Consider the following 14,024-nt stretch of genomic DNA (forward strand, 5'->3'; position numbering starts at 1 on the left):
AGGCGGTGTTAAATTGAGAGATATTTGTATATAAAACAAATTTTACAATTGAATAGTGACAATTCATCGATTAGCTTCAAAGTGAAGGGTCAATTAATATGAGACGCCTTCTATATCGTCAAATGAATATTTTAAAATATATATTTGTAACTCGCTATGACGTCACCTGGCAGGGTTTTTCTTCACATTCGATCACGCGGCCGTGACGTCATCGTAGCGCTGTATCCGTTATCTGTGGGGTGACGTCACGTGGGGTGGGGCGCGCGAGGGGGTGGGGGGGGCGCGCGAGGGGGTGGGGGGGGCGCGCGAGGGGGTGGGGGGGGCGCGCCAGGGGGTGGGGGGGGGCGCGCGAGGGGGTGGGGGGGGGGCGCGCGAGGGGGTGGGGGGGGGGGCGCGCGAGGGGGTGGGGGGGGGCGCGCGAGGGGGTGGGGGGGGGCGCGCCAGGGGGTGGGGGGGGGGCGCGCGAGGGGGTGGGGGGGGGGCGCGCCAGGGGGTGGGGGGGGGGGCGCGCGAGGGGGTGGGGGGGGGGCGCGCGAGGGGGTGGGGGGGGGCGCGGCGGACGTTACGTAAAATCTCCGCGGAAGTGACGTCATGTCGCTCACCGACATGACGTCACTACTGTAAGGAGACAGGCCGCCTCGGCTAACGCAGATCCCACCGCCCTCCATTCATTGCGCTCGAAACTCGGCGGGGTGAGAAACAAACAAAACCTCGCGTCCGTGCGTGGCACCAGCCTCGTTGGTACTGCCGGCCGGGGGCGCGAGCGTGTCTCTCGTGTCGCAACAACAGCAGCAGCCGCAGCCGCAGCTCGAGATGGCGTCAGGAGCCACGCGGATGCAGAAACTCTTCGAGTTCATCAAAGTTGTCGGGCAGCTGAAGGTTCGTGTGTGTCTCGCGTTGTTGAGGCGGCGCCATTCCTCACCACCCCCTCACGATGGACGTTGTCTGCTGCTTCTGTACCGACGTCGCCCCAACGTTAACCCCCCCAAGCAACCACGGCCCTACAGTCGGGCCTAGTCACCGCCGGCTAGCTGCGTTTCAGTTTAATTCCACATTTGAAACGAACAAGGGCTGTTGCCCGAAACGTCGCCGATCATTGTATTTGAAGGCAGTGTGTTTGACGGGCGTGGCGGTAAAAAAAACATTGCGGTTGTGTTAATTGCTCTTTGCATTTGTAACTGTGCTGTGGTAAGCAAGCAAGTAACGATTTGTACTTTGATTCCTGTTACCGATTATCGGTGGTAGAGGAATCGAGTTGAATCCCAGTCGGGGCGTACAGGCCCCGTTCACATGCAGGGTGCTGTAGGTGGTTCATTGAAACGCGATGAGTTTGTGTAATATTTGCAGGTTCGCGGGGTTTAACCGCAGCGCCTCTGCCGGTTAAAAGGCTCCACCAAAACCGCATTGAGATAACGGGAATCGATTCGTGAATCGAAATACAAGAATCGTGACCTTCAATCCTGCATGCGATTGGCTCCAATTATAATTAATTATACATTATTTATAATTGCATCTTCCCGTTTCCTTTGCGTTAGTTTAATGGCATGACAGGTAACGAGTTGCTGTGAACCATTAAACAGTTGCTGGGCACAAGCTCAGAGGCCCGAAACGTCGAACGGCCAGCAACACACGGCACTGTCAACAGTTAAGATGGATGCGAGTGATTACGAATTGAGCAAGGTCTCATTTAGGAGTTTTTGGCAAAATAAATAATGTGAATAAATGTAAGAATCTAGAAGTGAGAGTGCAGAAGCAGAATATTGTGACCTGCAGTGGGGTGGTTGAACACAGTGCAGTAATGATGAGATGCGTGGGTAGAATCATCCACAACTTTTAAGTAATCAATATTTTGCATTTATAGTGCGTTTGATTTCCTCCGCATCTCAAAGTGCCTTGTCATCTCTCATTTCAACCATTAGACGGAGCCCCCCTCGTGGCAGGTGTTCCTGTGCGGCTTACACATATCCTTAACGCTCCACAGCAACGGTTAATGAGTTTGTACATAAAATAACTTTTTGCTTTCAACATGCCAATAACATCTGGTAACCCAGCAGCATATTAACAAGCTCGACTTTACTGATGAGACCCAGGAAGTCAAAACCGGTCCAGGGATTGCTTTGTTAGCCAAATGCTGCCAGATATTAGTTGTCTAAAAATCCAATAGACCGATGACTGAGAGAAATTTGGATAAAATGGACAAAGCAAGTTTCCTGCTTTTAATTGCCAAGTCACATTTCCTGCTTATAATTGGGAATGCAACATGTGGGCCAAAGCAAGAACTTTCAAATGACACCACCTGAGGTATATTTTAGTCACAATCATCAGCTCAGATCTCTCTACTGCGGGAAGAACCCTCCACAAGCTGTTGACATATTTCATGGTCTTGCGATGCAACATCCATCTTGGTCCTGCACAAGAGATGATATCATGGCTCCGTCTCTGCAGTAGATAGATATATTCCGGGGCATTTTCCCTCCTTAAGCTGCTGCTCAATTGTTAGTCTTGACCACCCTTCATCATCCCTTCTCGCAGCATCGCCTGCCTAGGCCCACTTTTACTAACGATCATTATGTCACTGACGTGGCTACCCCCCCAGCTCCTCTCCAATGGCCCGCATCAATCATTTATAATTTCGGGGCACTACGGTGGCGATGTTAATTGCCTCACCTGGTATACAGGAGGTCGTGGGTTCGATCCCAACCCTGACGCCTGTATTTTTGGAGTTTGCATGTTCTCCCTGTGGTCATGTGGATTCTTCTCTGGGTCCTCCAGTTTTTTAGGAACATGCGTTTTAGAGTATTTGGTTGATACCTCTTGTAAATCATTGTTGGTTAATTATTCTAGGGGGAGGAGTGATTTTACTTTTCAGTTATGTATGGGCAAAATAAATGGCATTTGTTTCGTGTAATGATGTTTTGTATGCATACAAAGCCTTGAATTTGAAATTTGGAAGCATTTTGGCTGAATTGAACATTTGCTAGAATACCATTGAACACGATTCAATATCTGTTTTCCAAGTTATTACATTTTCACTTATTACTTTTGTGACTGCAGGAATTCATATTCTTGATTCTTTCGGTAAAGTCACGTAAATAGAAAAAAATGTTTGAAAATAATAAAAGCAAAAAACCTACAAAAAGTATATCTAAATAGTAAACTAAATAAAAAATAAATAAACATTAATTTAAAATAAAGGCAAAAAATCCAAGACGTTTCGATCGCAACACAAGTGGTCTTCTATTATGATTTTTATTTTAATATTTTTTATTTTGTTTTCTATTTACGTGACTTTCCCAAAAAAAACCAAGAATATAAGTTATTACATGCCATTAAAATTAACCTTGATAGCTGATGTCCTACTGTAGTTTTAGCTGAAAGCGTTTGATGTATCTGTGTTGACATCTTCTTTGCATTTTTTATAATGGCCTCTGGCATCTGGAGATGGCATAGAATTGTGCCACGCAGCGTTCTCCTGGGACTGTTATCATGCACAAATACTTTAACCGGTTTCTGCAGTGCATGGGTTGTCTCTACCCTTAAGCATTCCCTCGCCTCAATTTGCGACTTGATCTTTATTCCATTTGGGTTTGTTATTTATATAACATGTATCCGCATGATAGAAATTATTCAGAGTTTGAATATTACTTGGAAACTACAGTACACCAGAGTGAATGGAGTGGTGTAAAATATGTATGTGCCCTCCACGCCGTTTTCACTCCCTCCACCTTATTTTAAAGATGTCTCCCCTGTCTTGGTGGCAGTCAAGTGGGCGTCCCGACATTTTACTGCACTAGAAGTTAAAAGCCACTGACCTGAGTGCAATTATATCACGTGTCTGCATGGGCACGTGCTGATACAGCGGATTAAAGAAACTTGGCTAATGTTTCAAGCAACTTTTGGCGGGAATTGTAGCTCGGAACTCTGCACTTTAAATTCAGCATGTTTACATCTACACTATGACGGGACTCTTGCACGCAGGGCAAACCATAACTCCGATGCGGACATCTCGCATATTGTTTGAGCTTGACTAAAGCTGATATCTTGACCTCTATTTCAGAACGTCAAACGGACTGGATGGATCTACAGAAGGGTGCCAGACCCAGAAAGTGTGGCTGACCACATGTACAGGATGGCCATTTTGGCTTTCCTCATTCGGGATGAGTGTCTTAACAAAGACAAGTAAGTGTGTTGCATTGGATTGTGAACTTGTCGTTTAACAGTTATTGGCATGTAGATAAGTGCACTTTCCTCATAGTTTTGCACATGTGAAAAACAAACAACTTTGGACAGTGAACTTTTACGTAGAATCGCGTTGTTTACGTAAAGCCTTATAGCAGCGTTTAGCAAAAACGAAGTACTGACATTGAGACACATTTTATTCCATTCATGTAGAAGTTATTTAATATTTTCTTGTCAACTATTATGTAAAACCTGGCACCAGCCCTTTCCATTCACAGCATTTCACGACAAAATGCATCTTCCAGTAAAAACATTGTTAAATGTCTTTTATCCGTCCAGAACAGCTGCAGAGAAATGTAAACATTCCTTTAAAGCTGGGATGGTTTTTCATTTCTTAGTAGAAATGAATCCCAGGAAATGTGGGGATGGCCCGTGTGATAATGACAGTTATTGTGTAGATGCATGAAGCTGGCTCTGGTGCATGACATGGCAGAGTCGATTGTGGGGGACATTGCACCAGCTGATAACGTCAGCAAGGAGGAAAAGCATCGCAGAGAAGAGGTATCTGCTTATTTTGTTACACTATGATTGTTTGATGAACTGGAACAGAGTACACATAACTAATGCTCACAAAGTAACATTGAAGGTTTTGGTGTCTGGCCCTTAATTTTTCCAATATTTTCAAATTTTATAGCAATCATTTGACCCTTGGGTTCTAGTCTGATGGCATTTAGATATGTTTTTATTTGTGTCAGTTTAAAATAATTCCTCAGTGTACACTTTGTTAAGTATTTAAACAGACTCGTACATTTGAAGGTACTGCACAGATGTTGAAAAGAGTTAACATTTGAAATGACACTGCACCTTGAAACTGCAATGTAATTTTTTTTTTTACCATTTGTAGGATGCCATGAAACACATTTCAACCTTGGTAGATGAAGAAATTGGAAAGGAACTTTATAGCTTGTGGGAGGTATGTACCATAGATACCTTTGGCGATGATTGAATTGCTTTCATACACGAGGTAACATGTCCACACAATACTCACTCCACAGCGAAGCTACTTGCTCTGGGGAATCTTAAAAGCAAGGTTTAAATCTGCACTTGGGTTTGCGAGTGAATCGCTGTCAAATCACATCCTTTTACTTCTGCATTTTTTTGTTTTACTCAAAGGAGTACGAATACCAGAGGTCTGCGGAGGCCAAGCTCGTGAAGGACCTGGATCGATTTGAGATGATCTTCCAGGCGTACGAGTATGAGCAGACTCACCATCGTCCGGGAGAGCTCCAGGATTTTTACAACTCCACAGAAGGTAATGTATACGTGGCACAAACACGCAAGTGCAATTGAGCAACAACTCTGTTACAAAGGTGATCTTGCAAAGGTGATTTTTATAATTTGAAAAAAAAGTATATTCTGGCATATGAGAACTGTACTTAATTCCAACATATATGGATATTTATTATACCACAGATAACAGGTTTTGGTATACTTGTATATCAATGTGTTTTATAGTTTTCACCATTTCTTTAAAGGTAAGAGACATACCAAACTTGATTTGAAGCTTTCGTGACTGCAGGAATTACTCTTTGGTTGTTTCGGTAAAGTCACGTAGAAAGAAAATAAATTAAATAACAGAGTACGACGTTTCGATTGCATACCAGTTGTTGATTTGTTTATGATTACATGTTTAAACATTACAAACATACTACACTGGAAGCATTATATACATTAATCGACTTGGCTAGTGTGCTGTAAAAGTCTAGAATAACATCTCGAATAAAAAAAAATATTTTCAATTCACTGCATTCGAGTGTCTGCGCGAATCTCCACGCCCGCAGGGAAGTTTCAGCACCCGGAGATGGTTGAGTGGGATGATGCCTTGAGAGCCTTGAGAAGCACAGGGGAGCAGCGCGGCGCGGAGGGACAATCGGCGGCAGGAGCGACGGCCGCCCAACCGCAGTGTTCCAGGGCGGGCCTCGGATTGCGGACAGAACCCGAGGGACAGACCGACCAGCCTAGCCCTCCGTTCCGGTCCACGCGCAACTGAGCGTGTGGCTCTTTTCACCGGTCGTTTAAGAAGCATGCGCAACACCGCCAAGCTCGCTTCAACTCGCCGATTCGCAGCAGCTTGCGTCAATGCCACATTCGCGAGCCAGCCCCGGTGATATTGTAAACCAATTCGTAGCTGATCTTTAGAGCGTGTGACATCACAGCGGGATTGGCTCGTGAAATGTGTTTTGGACGGTGTTCACATGCCTCGGGTCAACGATCCTCACATCTCGATCGCTCGGATGCCATTCCATTCCAGCATTCCTCGTCTGCGATTTACCTCAGTCGATATGTATGTTGTTAGGCGTTCTACACGTTTGTGATCAATAGACATTGAAAGCTGGATTAAAGGTGGCTTCTGAAGGAAATAATTTGAAGAATACACGATCCTCATTAAAGTTAGACATTTAAACTTCTTTCGGTGCACAAAATGTATTATTTTACAAAAAAGGCTAAAATGTGGTACTGAACATTATTTTAATTTATTTTATCCTATGATAACTAGTGGGTATACAGTTGCTGTGTTATTGAGGCTAGCTAAACAATGCAAAAGTGCTTCTATATCTTATTGTTTTTTTCACGACCCCCCCCCCTCTGCACACTTGGGGTTGTGCAGTTGTTGTGAATGCCTTGAAGAAAAAAACTGCTGCTCCATTCCATTTTCACTGCAATAGTGAACAATGCATGTCTATTCTAGATTTGAAGTTTTCGTGACTGCAAGGGTCCATACTCTTTGTTTTTTTCGGTAAAGTCACGTAGGTAAAAGAGGAAAATAAACGTCGTGATTAAATTTATTTGCCTACGTGACTTTACCGAAAAAACCAAAGAGAATTCATGTCAACGCTATGTGGGAGGTATTTTAAGTTTTATTCGTTGAACATTTTCACAGTTTTATTCAGAATGAAGCAACATTGGAATTGTACTTCACACCTTAGAAACTTTGGTTTCATTTTGTAGACATATATACACAGCTTTAATTGGCAACTAAGCGGTGCCACTTAATGCCAGGTGTTTTGTGTTCTAAAATCCCCTTACACTGTGATGTGTGGTCGATGGAGTTAATGTTTATTGCACTGATGTACTGTGACTTTCATTGCACTCTATTTGCCACACTTGACTTGGTTTGCGTGGTAGTAAAACACAAGATGTATTCTTTTTTTTCTCTTGGCTGAATGGAGACTTAGTGCTTCGTGTCCGGTCTGTATTCACCGTAGGCTTTTATCGAGCAAACTTAACAAAAACGTGTGGCCAGCAAATGCTAAGTGTTTAAAAAAATAAAAAAGAGCCTTGGCTTTAAGTGCTGCTGTAATCGCTTTGGCAAAGTGCAACACGTCAGCTCTCAATCCTGAATAGTGTACTCCTTTTGCAGTAGATCGTACACAGTGCTTGTATATATGTATCTAGAATGCCAAAAGTCACTTTGTGTCATACACAAGTTATGCTGTCACAACAAGTTAATGGTAAATAAATTGAATTGCGGAGCTAATATATGTTGTACACCGGCTATTTACATATACGTTTGAATGTGGTAAGAATTTTATTGAGATTACACAATACATTTTTTTAAAATGAAGAAACATTCTAGATCTTAAGTTTTAGTGACTGCAATGATCCATATGTTTTAGTTCTTTTGGTAAAGTCACGTAGGTATAAAATGAAATAAATAAAAAAAATCAAATCACGACGTTTCAGAAGCAACACAAGCTTCCATCAAGAGATTATAATCTCTTGTCACAAGCAGCTCTTTTGCCCACTACAGCAATTTGTTTCTTGCCGTGGCTGTCCCACCTGATGACGGAAGCTTGTGTTGCTTCCGAAACGTCGTGATTTGATTCATTTTTATTTTGTTTTGTATTTTATTTTATACCTACGTGACTTTACCGAAGGAACTAAAGAGCATCAAGAAACATTGTTACTTTTAGCAACAGTATTGATTATTCATTTTCTGTCTGTTGTTGCTTTCAGCGGGTTTTAGTTTGTTTGTTTTACCGGTGTTGCCATTCAAGTAACCCTGCACGATTCGCTGCAAGATTCATAGTTAATAGGTTCTTCCTGGCAGCCTGTGCCCACTGCTATTGAAAAACAAATATACTTAACTGAAGTAGGTAATCTACTTTTAAAATAACATATTTAGATAATTGGCAGGTAGCCAGAGTACAAAACCACAGCCCGACCTGCAACATTTTCACCTATATGGGGGGGGGGGGGTGATCACGTGGGATAGCGGAACAGCGTTCGCCACTTGCTGCAGAGGTTCACAATTCGAATCCAGATGCTGCCCTGATTAATACTGTGGGTGTACGAACCGCAAAAATGCGCCATCTGGTTCACACAGTGGACGTTAATGATACCATGAGGCCATTCGCAGGACTTGGACAATCATGTGCAGTGGCAGTCAAAGCTTGCCAAATTCGAAATTAATCCACAAATTATTCAATTCGGATTACACACAGAAATTGTCACCCCCTACTCGCAGACGAGCGTATTGGGCGCTATCAGAAACAAAACCTTTTCATCGTCTTGTTTCTTTCAGATTCGCGTATAATCTGAATTAATTGTGTTCACGTATAATCCACCCACTAATATTTGTAGTACAGTTATCATTGCGTACACAGTTCTTAAAATACTGTATTTCTAAGACGTTACCTTCATATATTTATTGTAAAAAAACAAGTATTTTTAAGTAATGTGCTGAAAACTAATCGTGTAAGATTGAGCATTGTTAAGAAAATTTTATTTTGGAAATTGTGTGGCGCGCTTATGTAAAGTTAATGGGAAAGTGTATTCAACAATGTTTTTAATAGCTCCGTATTATATTAGGCAAATACATCCATTCGTACGCCAATCGTGACCAAACAACGGAGCAATAAGTAAATTGTGGTGTTTGGACATTAATCCACAAACTATTAAAAGTATGAAGGTCTACATTCCTTGTTGCTAAAATTACATGTTCTTACTCTTTGCATTAAAACCACTACTTACACGACCATACTCGGTGATATAATTACACATTCTTAAATAAACCTTGCATATAAAAAATATTAGAAGTAAAACGTTAGGTATCAAATTGTTAATTAAACAGTGCACATTGTGTTCATGAAACGTATGATATGGCAGAGTAAGTTAACGGTGTAGTTTAACATTTCTGCGCAGTGTATAACTTACATTGCTGCCATGCATGCGTTTGTATTTTCTGTTTAAAAGTTTAGTAAAAAAAATAATCCCAAAATCTTTTCATCTTTTTAATTTGTGTTTAATGTGGAAGAACTGTTTTTGTTGTGTAAAAATTGAATTGGAAGCATCGGTGTGTTGCCGCTGCTGAAGGGGGTGCGAGTTTCTTCATTATTTCTTGTTGCAGCAAAACAATGAATGGGCACCTGTACCTCTCCGTACGTTGGCTTCGTGGAGTTATTGGGTCGGCATAAACACCACGTCTTTTTGGAGCCTATTTGATATACTACACGATAAACCTGGGCATGCTTTACAGTAAATTCCTATTCACCTGTTCGACCTTATAATTAATTGGGGTATTTTCGTAACGAGAGGTCTGATTAAGACCGAGGAGGAGGGGATGAGGTGAATTTGGGACGGCGTTTCATGCATGAAAATGTACCACAAACTCTCACCCCGCGTGATCTTTTAACGCCAAACATTTCCCAGGTGTTGGCAAAAGCTGCTTGTGAATCGGCCTCATTGTATAAGTTGGGGGTCTGCCTTGTGTTTCCTTTGCTGCTCATGGGCCCTGCCAGGGGACAGCAGTTTAACGTTAATTCCCTCATCCCTTGTATGTCAATGTGGGGCTCCGTTTGACAAACGACCACTCAAGTCCCGCACACGAATAGTGCAGCTTTGATAGGGGTGATCTGTTATGGGTCAGTATTGGTTACGCGACTGACTTGTAAACATCTCCGGCTGTAACTTGATAATCTCGCAACTAACTCTGTACAAAGTGTTGGAGAAGTGTGTGGCATTGAGCTACTATAAGTTGTACTTAGAGGCGATGTGCATAAGGTTTAAAACATCGAATTGTGTGTGGGCTTCAATTTAGTGAAGTTAAAGCGCTCGTTTTAAGCAGTCGTGGCGTTTGCACATTTTAAACACGTTTGCAGTAGTTGGGATGCGCAGTTCGTTCACAGTGATGTGATTAGTCACAGTGTGAGAACATGTTTAGCTTTAGTTCATGCAGTGGCAACGTAGAAAATCAACTCATCTGTGAATGGCGATATATTTTTAGTTTTTCCAACATTTTAACTTGGCAGGGAAAGAGCAGGTATTAGCATTCAGGCCTGACTTGACCTCTTGCTGCTACTGTCAGCCAAGCCAGGTAATCAACACCTCCGATTAGCATGGTTGGCTTCGTACGGTGCGAAAGAAGTTCAATGCACAGTTCGTACAATAGAGAATAAGCAAATGTAAAACCTTGTTCTGATTATAGTTGACAATTGGGACTGCATGAACTGCCGAAGTTACTTCTAAGTGAAAATATAGGTTTTAAAAAATGTCCTGTATTTGATTTTCAACATTTAAATAATTAACTCCTTTTGCTTACAATTCTCTGCTGATTTGCATGCAATTTGCATGTGATTCACTCTTGGAAGGTTTGCCCCGGGTGTGTGCCCTTGAATAAACAGCGTTGGTTAATGGATTATATGGTAATCAGCCGAATAACCACTGGGTAGTGCAAAAGAGCATGCATTGCTTTGGCTAAAACGTTAGTGATGTTGGGTATTGCATCGATCTTGTGCAGACCGGGAAAAGGCTATTTTGTGGTATAATTGTATCACTTGGATCCCCTTATGATTATTAACAAGGTGCCTTTGTATTGATTTCTTTAGAAAAGGTACAACTGCTTAACCGCACAAGCATGTTCTCCTCTTAAGTAAAGACTTTGCTGAAGTGTGTGTTGCACGCACACGTCGCTCAATGATGCATCTTAAAAAGACAAATAACTTTTAAGATTTTGTAACAGTGGTTGTGCGAATATATGTGGTTGGGTTTCTCATGTTGTAAAAGCTTGCGAATAAACATGCATGGTTGTATTGTCGTGGTGTAGTATAATTGTTTCGTTTCGTTAATATTGCACACGTGTACCTCGTCCATTGACATCTTTTTACGAAGCACTGACTGTCCGCTGCAAGTTGTATCTTGGACTTCTTTCGCACCGTACGTAGTCAACCTTGATAATCGGAGGTGCAGGCGAAGGACAACGCAAAGCAGTTGCATTTTGTAAGTGGAGCAGCGTGGTACAATGGTTGCCCCCAATACACTTTGAACCTGGCCGCCTGAGTTCGATGTCTGGCCATGCCTGCGATTAGTGGTGATATCTGAACTGAAGTCTGTTTCCCCACCACACCGCCTTCGCCAACCTGCACTGACCAACGTGGTAAAGTATGGTCAAACATCCCTTGTGTCTTGATATGCTGGGTTGCCAACTGAAGTGCATGGGAAGAATAATATCTCAAAATACAGGAAGAAGAGAAACCTTAAAAGATTTCCCCAGCTGTCTCGAGAGGATGATCCCTCGGAAAAACGGAACAGGTGGCAATCCGACCGATCGTGGTGTGGAAGGGCCATCCAGCAGTGGTTTTTAAAACATTGTTAAATTTGATCCTTGTACGTGGTTAATATGAAGATTATAATACACAAGGAGTTATACGCTGTTATCATACAGCATAAAACCAATCTGCAATATATTGTGCAAAAACGTTCCAAGTCTAATTTCGAATTGAAAATGCAAATGTGTCCCAACGCAACTTTAGCAACACAATAACATGACGCTGGTCTACAGGGTGGTCCAGATGTCTTGAGCTCCAATTAATTAACCCCTAACATTTTTTTTCCTTTGCATATTAATTTCTGTTTTAAATAAACCTTACTTTAAAAACATTTTAGAGAATTTAATGTGGGTCACATGACGTCTGGACCACCCTGTAGAGTGTGGAGAGAATTCCTATCGATTATTGATCAGGGTATGGAGTTCAGCATTCAGCATTGTTCGTGCAGTGGAGCACACGGAGTGTTTGAGCGTTTTAAAGAGTGTTTTCCCGAATCATAGCTATGCAGAAAACATTTACAGTGATACCAGTTATTAACTTGCTGCGTTTTGGCAGATGTGGAATATTTTTAAAGTTTTGGATGGATGCTTTATAAGAATACCGTTACAATAATACAACGAAGAGGTCTTTGATTTACACTGTAATGCATACAGTATATTTTCCCATATATAATTATGAACGAATGTACACCATGCAGTACTGTTGAACCTGGACAGTGCTTGGATGGGCGTCATGAATACCAGGTGTTATAGGTGACGTGCCTATGTCGTGGACAGCAGAATGGTCAATATCGGAATCAGAATATTTATACCGGATGAATCCGATGAGCTGCAATGCTCTTTTTCACCGGTGTGACGAGGGCCTCAGCCAACAGCGGATCCACGAAAGGACTGCCCAGTACACGTAGATACGCCATCCAGCTGAGAGGTAGATCAGGAACATCACAGACACCGCTTCTGCTGGGGACTCCATCCTGATGGACCCTTCCATTGGCACAAAGTGGGCACTAGAGGCTTGGCGGTCGAGTATAAATGTCAACGTTGAGATGCAGTCCCAACACACGCAGGGGCGAGCTACGCTGGCGAGAGAGAGAGAGAGTCTATTCTTGAGCAGAATTAGCGTTTGTGGATTTCCCAAAGGTATCGTAGCGCCGCTCTGATCCAATACGCACAGGAAGATGTAACGCCACACCGCCGTGTGTACACTACGAGCACGTTAATTTCCGTTGTTAAGAGTGTAAAAAAAAATGCATTTCATTAAAAATATATATGCAGGATTATTATTCTTGGCTTTTAAAAATGATTGCTTTGTAAGCCTTGGCTAAGGATAACAGAACAAGCCGTGGAACAATGATGTCTGCAAGATGAATGTTTAACGTACTACAAGATCCCCTTACTCGTACCAGGAAAACCCATGGGGGCCGCTCGCAGTCGGGATGCTATCGCTACCCAAATCCAATTTCATCGTTCCTCCAGCTTTGTGAAGCATCGTGGTTTTCGAGGGGACAGGGAACAGAGCAGACGGTCTCTTGTTGTGCAGCGTATCTCGATGTTGCTTGCAGCACCAGCAGCGATTGCTGTGATCACGCCTGTACCGTCCTTAAATGTTGTACTCGTTCTACAGGATAAGCACAAAATAGAGGGGGGGGGGCTGGGGGGGTTAGATCGTGTAAATATAAATGTGTCGTTAAACCCGCCACCACCCGACACAGCCAATTAGTAAGTTTCGTCACGTACACAAAATTATGATAATTGGTTTTTTACCCTTTTATCTGGCAACAAAACTGACACCTTTTTTTACGAGGAGTCATGTTTGCATAGACCACAATACCTGCAGCCATGATGCAAACAAAAAACATAACTCTGATAATGTATGCACTGTCCTTGAAGTTGATTAGTCCACACCCGAGACAGCTTTCCTTAGAGCCTAGTCTCACATGGGTTGGACCAGATGACGCCAAAAGGCGCACAACTCAAAGACAATGCACCATCAGAGTATGAGAGCTCGGGGTAAGCAGTTTTGTTGCCAGATAAAAGGGTAAAAAAACAATTATCATATTTTTTACTGGCAAATGAGGTACCAATGGTGATTTGTTACTAGTTCAGCACACCGGTATGTTGGAGGGTAAACCCACTGCAACATTTTCAATTCGAGTACGACGTTTCACCGGTAATTATAACAACCAGCCTCATGAGGCGACAGCCAGAGTTGTGGAGGAATCCTCCTGTTGTGTATAGT

General features: G+C 42.6%; 1 protein-coding gene across 1 annotated transcript; it reads left to right on the forward strand.

The window, feature by feature from the left end:
• The first annotated feature begins 589 nt into the window (after positions 1 to 589).
• Positions 590 to 11,275, forward strand: HDDC2 (HD domain containing 2). The gene is made up of 6 exons (XM_061550604.1): positions 590 to 879; positions 4,058 to 4,179; positions 4,638 to 4,740; positions 5,084 to 5,152; positions 5,353 to 5,491; positions 6,021 to 11,275. The coding sequence occupies exons 1-6, from the start codon at positions 814 to 816 to the stop codon at positions 6,227 to 6,229; spliced, it is 708 nt and encodes a 235-aa protein (XP_061406588.1). The 5' UTR covers positions 590 to 813; the 3' UTR covers positions 6,230 to 11,275.
• The last annotated feature ends 2,749 nt before the right edge of the window (positions 11,276 to 14,024 follow it).

The sequence above is a fragment of the Lethenteron reissneri genome, chromosome 12 (assembly GCF_015708825.2).
Source record: "Lethenteron reissneri isolate LAM-NWPU_2019-01 chromosome 12, ASM1570882v1, whole genome shotgun sequence".
NCBI lineage: Eukaryota > Metazoa > Chordata > Hyperoartia > Petromyzontiformes > Petromyzontidae > Lethenteron > Lethenteron reissneri.

What these genes read in the sequence shown, in the direction of transcription:
- HDDC2 (XM_061550604.1), top strand. Translation starts at nt 814, where the DNA reads ATGGCGTCAGGAGCCACGCGGATGCAGAAACTCTTCGAGTTCATCAAA. An exon ending in GAGTGTCTTAACAAAGACAA is followed by an intron (nt 4,180 to 4,637) that starts GTAAGTGTGTTG and finishes GTTATTGTGTAG; the next exon opens with ATGCATGAAGCTGGCTCTGG. An exon ending in AACTTTATAGCTTGTGGGAG is followed by an intron (nt 5,153 to 5,352) that starts GTATGTACCATA and finishes TTTTACTCAAAG; the next exon opens with GAGTACGAATACCAGAGGTC.